At 48.3% G+C, this 13,880-nt stretch overlaps 1 protein-coding gene across 5 annotated transcripts in view; it reads right to left on the bottom strand.

Annotated features, from left to right (window-relative positions):
* Window positions 1–4,924: 4,924 nt before the first annotated feature.
* Slc20a2 (solute carrier family 20 member 2) overlaps window positions 4,925–13,880 on the bottom strand; it is an 88,793-nt gene continuing 79,837 nt past the window's right edge. For all 5 annotated transcript variants that reach the window (XM_021650463.2, XM_060381460.1, XM_060381459.1 and 2 more), the window contains 3 exons: window positions 11,449–11,634; window positions 10,113–10,197; window positions 4,925–6,351 (listed from right to left, as the gene is read on the bottom strand). In XM_021650463.2, coding sequence (XP_021506138.2) covers window positions 6,187–6,351; window positions 10,113–10,197; window positions 11,449–11,634 — 436 coding nt within the window. In that variant the 3' untranslated portion in view covers window positions 4,925–6,186. The remainder of the gene's footprint in view (window positions 6,352–10,112; window positions 10,198–11,448; window positions 11,635–13,880) is intronic.

The raw sequence follows: 13,880 nt of genomic DNA, 5'->3' as shown, positions 1-13,880 counted from the left end.
AGTGTAAGGACACCTAAGCAACTGACTTTGAAATTTAATTTGTTTAATTTGATTACAGGTAGCAGTGGCTGTTGAGTTGAATAGCATATTCTATAAGATTTCTAGGAGGGACATGCATTGCAGGGCACGGGGATTTGATAGGTAGCACAAATTTGCCCTTCATAGGTTTGGTATCAATTTATATTTCTATCTGATGCTTGTCCATTCCCTCACATACACATTAACACTGTTGCCATACTTTCAAATGTTTAACTGTTTAGTAGGTGAAAGCTTGTATCTTCTTTTGATTTATGCTTCCCCAGAGACCAGTGAGAAGGGCTGTTTTCACGTTTACTGGTCATTTATATTCTAAAGAATCCATTATATTTCTTGCTGTTTCTATTTGGGTTGTCTTAAAATAACTAGGCATATTTGTTCTTTGAAAAACTCCAATGTAAGATAGTACTTACCACTTACAAAGTCTCCTAAAGCTGCCAGACAACAGTCTTTACCCAAGTTTTGGCTAATAAGGTAGTAATAGACCACTAAGCCTAGACAATACCTGCAATAGCAATCATACAAAATTTTATTTTCTTGAATATTGTCTTAGTGAACTGAGCCACCATTGTAAGAGAGAAATAGTAAAGACGGTAAAACCTGAACAGCTGATGGCAGTAGCTAATCCTGTATCAGAATGTCCACGTGCAGCATGGGTGGCGCGAGTGGATGGGATGTGTGGGAGTGAGATTGTCCCAGGGAGTCTTCAGATTGCTTCGCAAGGTAATTCTTCCAACCAGTATAGATGAGAGTGTAAGGGAAATGACAGGGCTGGAACAGCATTCAGCTTGCAGGAAGAGCGAATGTGCTGTACCCCTTGGTTATTTCTTAGATCTTTTATCTGTCGAAGTTGGTTGTGTTCATCTCAATTAGTCAAGAAGGCAGTCTCTACGTATTTGTAATTTTCCTTTATGTTGTTGCCTTTAAATTACTGATCTGCAGAGCCAGGGAGCCACATTAAGGTAATCCAAATACGGCTGTGGGAAGTTTAGATTCAGCCTTTATTCGGGGACTTTATCGAGTTGTGGCTTCATCAACGTTTTAGACAGGATACACATAGGCTCATGTACTGCTTGCTGCCTTGCCGGCCACTTGATTTGTCGTGACCCATTTAAACCTTACAGTGATAACTGACCATCTTAGAGTCCTGTAGTCCAGAAAGAAGAGCCAGGAGAGTCATCCCAGGTAGAGCAGTCTCTCCTGCCCTGGTGCACCTAGAGCTACCATTTCCCAAACTGAATCCTTGCCTTCCACATCTATCTAGTGCTAGGAGTGTGAGCCAGATTTCTGCCGTTGTGAACTTGTCTGATCTCACCCAGCCACTGGTTAGCTTTTCCCCAGAGCTCCTGCTCGGATGAGAATAGCCTTGCGTTTTTCTTTCTGAAGCTTCCTGGTCCCCAAAGGCCCTTGTCTTTCTGAAACCTTCAGTGGCCCAGTCATTGATGACTTGGCACTTGATAGTCCTGGATGCTAGGGTAAAGGAAAACCAAAACCAGCCTTTATTTGGTTTGGCTTCTCGGTAAAGAGGGTTTCTGAAAGCAACTGTAGTCCCTTGTGATCATCAAAGACACAATTCCTGTCATTGCGTGCAACTCTGAACTGTGACAGAATTAGCATTTTGCAAAGTGATTGCAAGAGATGTTGTAATTACAATTAAACTTGACACCGCTAGGTGCCGCTGTGGTGCAACAAAGATAACCTGCTTTCCTAGTCCCAGCTCCGCCTTCATTTGATCCATTTTCTGGGACCTCACCCCTTCTCCTACTCTGTGTACTTAGAAATTTCTGAGTTTAGGGTTTGGTTAAGACATGGAAAATAGGGAAAGACAAATTCTCCATCCTATTAGACAAAATTCCTTTTGCTGTTTAAGCAGGTTTAGTCCCCAACAAGAACTCTTGGTCCTCTGGGTCGTGTCTGAAACACATTACTTAGAGCGTTAGTGCTTCTCAGCCTTCCCAAGGCTGTGGCTTATACACAGTCCCTCATGCGGTAATGACCCCAACCGTAAGTTATGCTCATTGCTATGAATCATAATGTAAATATCAGATAGTCAGGATATCTGATATGTAACTTCTGTGAAAGGGTTGTTTGACCCCATGCCCCACAGGTTGAGAACCATTGACTCACTCTCAAGTGCTTCCTTTGAAGAGACTTAAAGAACCTTCCTTTTCTTCTTGTACTTCTTTCCATGTTCTTAAACATATGGATAGCCTTATTCCCAGGTCTTCTGTGCAGACCTTGACCTTTCTGAGTTTAAATTATTTTTATTTTTTTGAAACAGAGTCTCACTGTGTACCTTTGGTTGGCTTGGGGCGTCTGTGTAGACCAGGCTAGCCTCCCTCTGCCTCCCGTGTGCTACCATGCCACTGTCACAGCAGGCTACTTCAAAACAAAACAGAACAGGGTCTCTGCAGTGCTGACCGTCCTGGCAGTCGCTCTTATAGACCAGGCTAACAGCTACCTTGCCTGGCTCTCACTAAATTTTTGTTTACAATTATTTATTATGTACACAGTGTTCTGCCTGTGTGCCTACACGCCAGAAGAGGGCCTCCGATCCCATTATAGATGGTTGTGCCCCACCATGTAGTTGCTGGGAATTGAACTTGGAACCTCTGGAAGAGCAGCCAGAGAGTGACACTGGGCCTAGTATGAGCTTTTGAAACCTCAAAGCCTACCCACTCCAACAAGGCCATACCTCTCAATAGTGCCACTCCCATGCATCTATAGGGGCCATTTTTCTTACCCCCCCCCCTCCCAGAAGTCTTCCAGAAAGTCAGCTTTCCCGAGGGTGTCCTCTTGGACAGGTGACTGACTGGCTCAACTTGATCAGCTTTTGCAGGAGGTGGCAACAGCGTGTGATGGTCTAATAGGGGCAGATCTGAAGTGGAGCTCAGTTCTCTTCTTTTGACCTGGAGCAAGTTTCCCTTAACAGCACTGACACATCCATATTTCACACGCTTTTTAAAATCCTAAGGAAGGGCAGCTGTGGTGGTTCCCTCATTTGGCCTCGTGCTGGCCCAACCTACAGAGCTCTGCCTGCCTTGGCTTCCTGAGTGCTGGCTTCAAGTGTGCAGGATGTAGTCACACACCCAGTTTATGGGATGGATTTTACTATGTCTTCTGTTGCCAGAGAACTCTGTAGGTTAAGAAGAGGAGATGGGCAGGACTTACTTAAAAATGACCTGTTGAAGGCTGGAGAGATGGCTCAGAGGTTAAGAGCACTGGCTGTTCTTCTAAAGGTCCTGAGTTCAATTCCCAGCAACCACATGGTGGCTCACAACCATCTATAATGAGATCTGGTGCCCTCTTTTGGCATGCAGACACATGTGCAGGCAGTAGGCTGTATAAACAATAAATCTTAAAAAAAAATTAGCTGTTGAGCCAGGTGGTGGAGGCAGTGCACACCTTTAATCCTGGCACTTGAGAGGCAGAGGCAGGTGTGTCTTTGTGAGTTCGAGGTCAGCCTGGTCTACAGAGTGAGTTCCAGGATAGTCAAAGCTATACTGAGAAACCCTGTCTAGAAAAAAAAATACCTGTTGAGAAAGAATATAAATGTGTTTAGAGCAGCAGTTCTCAGCCTTCCTAATGCTGCAACTCTTTAATTAGGATCCTCATGTTGTAGTGACCCCAACCATAAAGTTATTTTTGTTGCTGCCTCATAATTGTAACTTTGTTATGAATAATAATGATGTGTTTTCCGGTAGTCTTGGGCAACCCCTGTGAAAGGGTTGTTTGACCCCAAGGAGTCGAGACTCACAGTCTTGAGAAGCCCTGGTTTGGATCCTTCCAAGGGCTCTCAGGAAGGTAAGAAAAAGACTCATAAGCCTGGTGCTCTTCCCCCGAGTATGGCTTTCGTATCTCCCGGCAGCGTTCCTTTGCATGGGAAGTTTGTCTGACCACACACAAAGCTGTCGGGGACTGAGGAGTTCCTTTGTCTGGGAGACTCAGCATTTCTTTGCTTGGGGACATGGCAACACTTTCTGCAGGGTGAGATCACATCCCCAAACTATGTGTGGCCAGACTGTCCCTCATCACACACAGGAACCTCTCCTTGGATAAAGGCTCAAAGTTGGAGTCTGTTGAAATGGCTTTTCCCTCCTCTCCTGGGGTGGCATACAAAGCAGATACCAGATAACAGACCCGGGGCAGAATTCCTGGGTGAGGCTTCTGGCCTCCCCCTCTGCCCTTCCTCTTCACTTACTGCCATTCAGCGGCTGTGGTTTGCCTGCTAGGGCTGAGTGAGGATGCTGAGATGGCCCTTCTGGGGCAGGACCACAGGTTGGCTGGCCTGGACAGTGCTTGCTTCCACATGGGCTGTTGCTTTCTGACTGACAAATCTGAGAGGAGACTGCGTTTCCTGAGACCTCATCAAAGGCAGAAAGCAAGGTGCCATTTTAAAAGGAGAGGGCTTCAGGTTTGGCAGCGGACAATGAAAGCGGCACACCTGGCTGGTGCTTCTCGTCTCTCACCCCTCCTGCGCTTAGGTGCCACTGGTGCCACTGCTGCCACCGAGCAGAACGAGTGGGGCTTCACCCTGAGCTTCAGCCTGAGAAGAGAGCAGGTCCGCAGGGAGCGCCTGCAGAATGAGCCTCCAAGCAGGTGAGCTCCTTCACAGGGATGCCGCCTTCCCCTTCCCACTGCCCTGCTCACACACATCTCAGAGCAGTTCCATCATAATGGGGAGGATGAATGTGCTCACGGGATGCCCGAGACGGGTGTGCCGGCATTCTTTCCTTTGCTGGTTTTGTGTGTTGGTTCTGCACAGACACGGAAGAATAGGAAGATGTAGGGGAAAGGTAAACAGAAAGCATTTGAAAACTACACATGGTCAAATTGTATAGTTCTTATTTTTGTGGAAACCCTGAAAGAAAAGACTAGAGAAGGAAACTTTTGAGGGGTACTTTTTTATTATAAATTTAATATGGTTGATTAATGAAAAAATTACAATGAAGTACCGTGAAAATGTATGTCAATATAAAAATATTAGCAGCATTTCCATGGTTTCAGGCTCTTAACGTTTTAGTCATACTGACTCTCCTGCTGCAGAAGAGAACTGCTCTACAGGAGAACCACGCATGTTCTACATAGTAAAGGCCTCGAAGATCCCCAAGCCCAGCGTCCTTCCCAATACTTCCCACTCAGCCCTGAGTTTGGCAGCATCCAAGTCCATCAAAATGTTTGTGACATGAATTCTGCTTTTCAGGCCACAGGGCAGACAGAACAGGGAGGGACACTGGAACTGGACTTGATATGTATGTAGTGTTTAAATATACACCCCCATTGCTGTATGTTATCCACGCTGGTGACCGTGAAAGCCACTGAATGAGCCCACCTCAGGATCTGGTGTGGCAGCGGTGTGGCTCTTGCTGGTAGGTGGCTGGTGTTTCCAACCACACACGCTGCTAGGGCTGAGCTGCCAACTAGCCTGGGTGGAGCACCAGCTTCACCGCGGTGGCCGGTGGGAAGGGAAACAAACAACATGAAGATAGAATACTGGCAAGTTATCCCTATTTCTTTGGTACTATCCAAAATTCTCCAATCAAAAAAGTGTCAGGGAAGCATACCATTAAAATTACAGTTTCAATATTTACAAAAAGCAGTTGTGGTACATTACACAGTAATTCATACACAGCTCATGAACACACTCAGAGAAAGCACGTGCGAACACCTGTCCCAGCATTATGCAATCCCGTGCGGGCCTGAGAACTTGCCCAGGTTTGCATTAAGTATACTGCATCACTTATATTACAGTGTGTTTAAAAAGGGACTTTCAAATCTCCACTCGCCAGCACTGAAGCCATTATATACAGTTAACAGAATGTTGCGTCCTGGGCAATCCTGTGCGCTCTCTGAGTCTGTTTGCAACAGATGCTACCTATGCAAGGTACACAGTGTGTATTTCATGTAAGTAACCGCACCACAGTGTGCCCTCACGCCATCAGGCTGATGTATGCTGCTATGTACAGTAGTTAGGGTAGCTCTGGGAGACGGACGTCTGCGGCCAGGGTAAGCAGTGAATGGCATGACGCCATCTGGAAGGTATGTGGGAGGGGCGTGTGTGTGTCAAAGGGAGTAGGGTCGGGAGGTGCGAATGCGCATTCCCACGCTAGACTATCCCTATGGCCATTTGCCGACTGGAGGGAAACAAAATCACACGTATGGAAGGATTCCATACACGAGGAGCGCCATGATAGCAGCACTGAATAAGCCAGCCACGGGGACGGTCACGAACCAGGCCACGAATATGTTCCGGAAGAGGTGCCAGTCCACAGCTTTGCGGGAGCGGATCCAGCCCACGGCCACCACTGAGCCCACCTGCGGAAGAGGACACAAGTCAGCAGGAACGTGGTCTACTTCAAAGGTGAGACCTGAGAGGGCGCCTTCACAAACCTGGACCTTGTAGTCGTTGATGACATCATCATTCCACGCATCATGTAACCCGGGCCCTTCCTCATCAGCTTTCTATGTAGATCATTCTGCGTTTCTCATGAGTTATGCTACTGCTCAGTCTCACTGGGCCGAGTTTGAGGAGTGTGACTGGACTCTTGCAGTCACGCCCCGGCTTCCTTTCTACCTTTCAGCATATGCTTGAGTCTTCCCCCCCCACACACTCTCCTTATACTTTAACTTGTTTAAGATTACATTTGTATTTATCTAATGCATGTGGGTGTGCGCGTTCCACACACGTGTGGAGAGAGCAGAGGACTCCTCTGGGGACTCATTTCTCTTCTTCCACCACGTGGGTCCTAGGGTGGGCACTCAGGTGGAAGGCTCGGTGCTAAGCACCTTCTCCTCACTAAGCCACATCAACAGCCCTGTTTCCTCCTAGAACTGTCGGGGAAACACTTTGTCGTTTCTGTGTGAGCTTCTCCAAGTCGTTAGGGTTTCTAACTGGCTATTGTGATAAACCGGCTGGAGGCCTCTGGTGTGGGCAGCTTGACTCTTTGCTCCGCCTGGTCTTTCTGCAAGTAACAACCCACTGTGGTCTCACATGAAGGACCCACTCATGTCAACAGCTCATCCTTACACAACTTATTATTCCAAGGAGAAAAACGGATTGTGTGACACTACACACACTTTGATAGCAAAACATACACGTTTGTTAAGGTCTTGTACAAATCAGATATAAATCTTTTTTTTTTTTGGGGGGGGGGTTCGAGACATGATTTCTTTGTGTAGCCCTGGCTGTCCTGAAGTCACTTTGTAGATCACGCTGGCCTCAAACTCACAGAGCTCTGCCTGCCTCCCTGAGTGCTGGGATTACAGGTGTGCACCACCATGCCTGGCTACACACATAAATCTCTTAATAAAATGTCCTTCTTATGGTATGAATACTGGGCAAATTGTGCTTCAAGGTGAAAATTAAAGTTTAATTTTATTTTACTTTAATAAATTAACTATTTTTTGCTTTTGAGACAGGGTCTCACTGTGTAGCTCAGGCTGGCCTTACACTTAGAGACTTTTCTCGCCTACCTCTGCTTCCTAAGCACTGAGACTAAAGGCATACACCACCACGCTTGGCCTGGGAGTTTAGTTTTAAAATCAGTGTATGCATATATGTACACACTGTTTCACTGTGACATGTTTCACTGTGACATGTTCACACACACACAAGGCACATCCTATTCATGTTCTTTATTTCCCTCTCACTGCCCTCCATATCCTTATCAAGACCCTTTTAAAGAGGGCAGGGTTTTAGGCAGCAGTTTTCCTCCACGGCTGTGAGGTGTAGCCTAGAGTTTCTGTTAGCAAAATCATTCCTGTCTGTGTAGCGTAGCGCTCTCCATCAGTGTGGAGGGCGGCTAATGGGTGAGTGGCAGCAGCAGAAGTCAGCAGGTCTAAGTGTTCACGCCTGCAAAGCGGCGAAAAGTGGACGGGAGATGGCTCAGTGGGTAAAGGTGCTTGCCCACTTAGCTTGTCGTCTGAGGCTGATGAACTGAGTTCAGCTGTGAGACCTACCTGAGCAAGGAGAGAACAGACTCTCCCTGAAAGCTGTTCTGACTACCACATGCATGCTGTGCATCCGCCATACACACACACCATACACACACACCCACACACAAACCCCACACACACCCACACACACACCCCACACACACCCACACACACACCCACACACACACCCCCACACACACCCCACACACACACCCACACACACACCCCACACACACACCCCACACACACACCCCACACACACACCCCACACACAAACCCCACACACACCCACACACACACCCCACACACACCCACACACACACCCCACACACACACCCCACACACACACCCCATACACACACCCCACACACACACCCCACACACACACCCCACACACACACCCCACACACACACCCCACACACAAACCCGCACACACACCCACACACACACCCACACACAAACCCCACACACACACCCCACACACACACCCCACACACAAACCCCACACACACACCCCACACACACACCCCACACACACACCCCACACACAAACCCGCACAAATCAAACACAAAACACACCACACACACACAACGCGCATACACACACCAAACACACACACCCCACACACAAACCCGCACAAATCAAACACAAAACACACCACACACACACAACGCGCATACACGCACCAAACACACACACCCACACACAAACCCGCACAAATCAAACACAAAACACACCACACACACACAACGCGCATACACGCACCAAACACACACACCCACACACAAACCCGCACAAATCAAACACAAAACACACCACACACACAACGCGCATACACACACCAAACACAAACACACACCACACACATACACAGGCACACCACACACACACTGAATAAGTAAATGAATAAATGTAATAGAAAAGTGAAAAGCTAAGAGCCCTTTCCTTAGAGAGCATGTTTCAGGGACCTCAGTAGGGGTCCCATACGGCACAGAGAGCTAAAACGAGGTGATGAACAGGGAAATGGTTATTTTTGTAGTCTCCACAGTTTTTTGTTGTTTGAAGTATTTCAATGAACTCGCGCTTCTTTGATTGCTTTTATTTATTTATTTATTTTGTGGCTCTATGGACTGAATCCAGGGCCTCTGTTATGCCAAGTATGTATTCTATCACTATGCTGCTTCCCAGGACTCTTTCATTATTTTAAGAATAACAGAAGTTGAAGTAGGCCCAGTTGCTGAGCGGTGTGTGTGCCAATCTTTCCTTGCTTCCCTCCCTTGCACTGGGGAGGGGATGGGCAGAGTACCATGCCAGCCCCTGGGTGGGAGTACTTCTTAACCCTCCTGTGCGTCAGTGCCCACATCTGAGACTGGGAAATGCTGGTGTTCTCAACCAAGCTTCTTGCAATGATGAATGATTTAACTTTCACACTGCACTTCCAACAGTGCCCAGCGGGAACCTGCCTCATACATCGGAGTCGTGTTGGTTGTTATGGTGATGTTGGCTGACTGATTACAGAGGAGGGATGGAACACGAGGAGCAGATGTGAACCCTGGTCCTATTGCATGCTTGCTGTATGACCTTTGGGAAGAGGCTCCTGAGAGCCTGGGTTTTCTTAGCTGTCAGCCATAAATAATGGGACGTAACGCCATGCCAGCAGCAGGGCCTACCTCCTGCCCGTCATCTGGAATTGATTCTAAGGCAACAGAGTCAGTCAGTCAATGTCATGTAAGGGAAAAATGGAAGTAGCCACATCTCGTAATAGCTCTGAGATAATTGTTTCCTTCCGCTTCTGTCGTACTCTGAGGTCAAGTCCGAGCGGCGGCGGGAACCGAATGGCGCACTCCATGCGAACCTGCAGGCATGCTTAGTGCACATCTGACTTCCAAAGTCTAGGTGGGAACAGCGAGGACACAGGGCAAACGGCAGCTCTCCCACGGCGCGGAGAAAGCAGAGCCTCAACAACAGGTGCCACGCTGGGCGTCGGGAAGGAGGAGGAGGGGGCATTCTAGGGAAACAAATGCACACACTTCCTCCTCCTCGCTTCCTGGCGGGCCCACCACACAGTCCAGCAGCACCAAAGAAGCTGCTGGACTGAACTGCTGCCCCTCGGAAGGGCAGGCTCTGGCAGAGGCCTACCTTGCAGTGCGTGGTGCTGACGGGAAGTCCAATGTTGGAGGCAATCACCACCGTGAAGGCAGAGGCCAGCTCAATAGTGAAGCCACTGTGGGGAGACAGGAAGGCAACGTCACAGGAGCTCTTTGTGTGGCCCTGCTGACACCCCATGGTTGCAGCAGTCTCGGCCAGGACATTCTGTAAGCTGGTTATGGACCGCTGCCTGAGCCAGATGACCATTAGGAGAACAAGACACTGTTGCTCACAGCATGGCGTCGGGCTGTGCAGCTGACACCCAGTGACCTTGTTTTCCTAACATGTTTTCCAACCTGAAGTGTGGAACTGGGTCAGAAATTCCTGCTGTGCAGTAAGATGATAAGTGACTCGCTTCTAAAGGAGCACGGGAAAAGCCAGGTGCTCATCTTAAACGTGTGAACTTATTAGGAAACTAATCTCCAGATGACCAGGTTTTCTTCAGTCCATTCTTCAACAACCTTTTGTTAAAATGAATTTTGAGGTTGGGGAGCTGAAAATTACAAACAGGAAAATGACAAAAAAGAGACAGAAATCCCTATTTTAAAAACACGTTTTAAAAAAATGGAGAAAAGAGATGTCCCCCAACAGACAGATCTGATTTTCAGGGGTATTCTGTAAGCTAAGACTGATATTTAACTGTCAACACACCCAAACACTACACTATAGAACGACCAAATGTGCCACTGCAGACCCCACTCAGGAAAGAGAGGTGCATGTTCTGAAAGTCCTGGGGAATGGCAGATTTCAGGGCTTAAAAATCTGGGGGGAAAGGCAGGCGCCATGTTTTAGAGTTTGTGTCCTCTGAAGGCCCGTATGTCAAAGGCTTGTTCCTGAGGATGGTGCTCTTGGAAAGGGGTAGTCTTTGAGAAGGAGCCTGCATCACTGGGGCGTATCGTCGAGGGTGCAGAACTCTGGCCTTTCTGTTGTCTGCTTTCCATTCCTGGCTGGGAGGTGGGTCTTGTTTGTTTTGTTTTCCCGTGACAGCCTCCCACCATGATGTGCCCTCTCTGGCCACCTGAAGAATGAGGACAGACTGAAAATGGACCAGCACCTGTGAAAATGTGAGCCACAGGGAACCTTCTCTCTCTCTGAACTACTCACTTCAGAGGTTTTGTATTGGCAACTGAAAGCCAACTAGCACAGAAGAGACCCGGATGGGTCCTAGAGCAGGAGAGTGGGTGTGGCTAGAGAGTTTTGGGGACAGGCACGCTCCAGGTTTGCACCTGTGCTTTGCCCTTGCTCGCCAGGCCTCGCTGAGGTGTTCCCTTCTGCAGTGAGGCCTATCTCCTGAGCCCCACCTCTTCGGGCCTGACCTGGGCCTCACCTGGATGGTGTGATTGGCGTGAGGTCCTTCCCCATGGTCTGGATCACTCTTCTCCCCCAAACCCAGAGACCCGTGCAGATCCCAACTCCTCCATAAAACAGCAGCCAGACTGGAGTAGCAGCTTCTTGCATGACTCCACCTTGTTCGTATATCAGCCACAAAGCCACGAGGGGACCAATAGCATTGCTGGCAAAGAAGAAAAGTGAAAAGGGTTAATTACCCATCGGCACGGCACTCTACACAATATATCGTGAGCTCACTGTATTTGTAGGGTGCTTATATAACCTACATGGCTTTTATTGCTAAAAACAGCATGCCGGAAAATTGGCCATCTTGGCCATTTAGGTAGAGTGAGTATGTTAAGTGTAAGTACCTGCTTGTGAAAAGATACTCTCTAAAGAAAAGTCACTTGGGGTAAACCCAACAACCAGGTTCACTTTTGCCTTCCCCTGGTTTTTCAAATGCCTCCCCACTTCCGCTGCCACCTCCACAGCTTCTCATCCCAGCTCAGGCCTCACACTGTGGGATCACAGATGCCACTGATGACCTGGGTTCTTACAACTATCCTGGAGGCCGGGCACCGCCCCTAGGCCTCACACCAGAATGCCCAAGCCACGGTGCGGAAGATGGACGCTGCTTAGACCTGCGTATGTCCTTTGCCCTGGACACTGCTGTTTGCCGGGCCTCCAGCAGCCTAGCCAGAGCTTTGATGTGTGGACGTGGTGTGGTCTCTCCAGATCTAGTGCCCTAGCTGACACAGCTGTGTAGCCTGATTGTAGGTTGAGTGGCTGAGTGGACTGGCTTCCAAGTCAGCTCTGTGGGATTCTGGGTAGGTTACTTCCCATTTTTTAGCGTTGGGCTCATCTTTGAAGGACACCACTTACCTAGCTCAGGGGGCGGTCCTGAAGAAGGTTAGAGTAAATTGCAAATGGCTCCACACTGAGGCCTGGCAGGTACTTGGTAAGCCTCTGCCCAGGTGACTGCTGTCAGATCACTATTTCTAGAATCTTGCTCTTTAGATTTTGTTTAAAAGCCTCAATGACAGCTCCTGAGTTGTAAGCAACTTTTCTGTCATCTTAGGCAGCTGCTGTGTTTGAGAACTGTACTTTTCGTGTATGTTTTTCTGATCTCTTCAGCCAGAGTTTCAACTCCTGAAGGCTCATGGCGGGGGCACCTGCTGCTTTACCACACTGCGAGTGCGTAGCCAGCTGTATCAGACAACTGCCAGCTGGAAGCTAACAGAGTCTGTTCCTCAGCAACTCCTCATTCTGTCTCCTGCCAGGCAGCCCTCCCAGAAAGACCCCCAGGCTATCTCTGCACGGTGGCACTACCAAGGCAGGTCTTCCAAAAGGCAGCAGTCCCTACAGCCCTCTTGCCCACGTCGACAGGACGCCAGTGAGGCTGCGGCATTATTATGGTATCACCAGTGTTTCTGGGGACAGTGACAAGTAATGGTTGGGGACCACATGCCCTGGGCCCATCTCATAAGGGAGGTGGATCCTGTTTTGTTTATCTTACAAGGGACAGAATCAAAACAAGGGGGTTGTTTTGTTGTTATAACATCCCAAAGAGGTCAAGTATACAACCCCCGCCTCAGCGATGTGCCCACGCTTGTTTCCGTGCTCTGCACACTCCTGTCATTCATCTTTCTAGGTATGAACTATCCATGTCATAGCTTCCTGTTGCCTCCATCACTCTCCATGAAGCTACAGGGTTCATGTGTGTACCGTGCCTCTTTCCTTTACTCCCCTCATGCCCAGGATTTCTACTTAGCACCGCTGCCTTCTGGGCACAGGCTCCCATGTGCACCCAGCCTCATCATTCCCCACCTCAGGCGTACCCACCTGGCTGCTAACTTGGCTGTCACTTGGAAGCTGCTGGTGTCTTTGGGTTTATATCTAATCTGGGCCCAAACCAGTCCTTTCTGGGTTGTTCTTGCTAGTGAGACTAGGCTCACCCTCAGATTTGCTACAACCAAAATTGTTGAACTCGGTTGGCCTCCTTCTTTCATACTTATATCTAATTTAGTGGTTCCCAAGCTGTGGATCTTTCACAGGCATTGCCTAAGACCATCTGCATATTAAAAATTTACATTATGATCCATAACAGCAGCAAAATTACAAGTTATGAAGTAGCAATGAAAACAATTTTATAACTTGGGGTCACTATGAGAGACTGTATTAAAGGGTCACAGCATGAGGAAGGCTGAGAACCACTGGTCTAACTGCTTGTCAATTCTACTGTCCCACATTCAAAATAAAATATCTAGACCCTGGCTATGGTACCATCTCTCAGCTCCAGAGGCTGGTTGCCTTTTCGTGGATCGTTGTTAGTAACATCCTAACTGCTCCCCATTCCCTCAGCAGTCACAGACTAAGCCAGAGGGATCCTGTTAAACGAAGGGCCTGTCCACCCTTCCACTAGCTCCCTCT

This window comes from Meriones unguiculatus, chromosome 4 (assembly GCF_030254825.1).
Source record: "Meriones unguiculatus strain TT.TT164.6M chromosome 4, Bangor_MerUng_6.1, whole genome shotgun sequence".
NCBI lineage: Eukaryota > Metazoa > Chordata > Mammalia > Rodentia > Muridae > Meriones > Meriones unguiculatus.
Note: the sequence above shows the minus strand (reverse complement) of the source record. Positions and strands in the feature narration are given on the sequence as shown.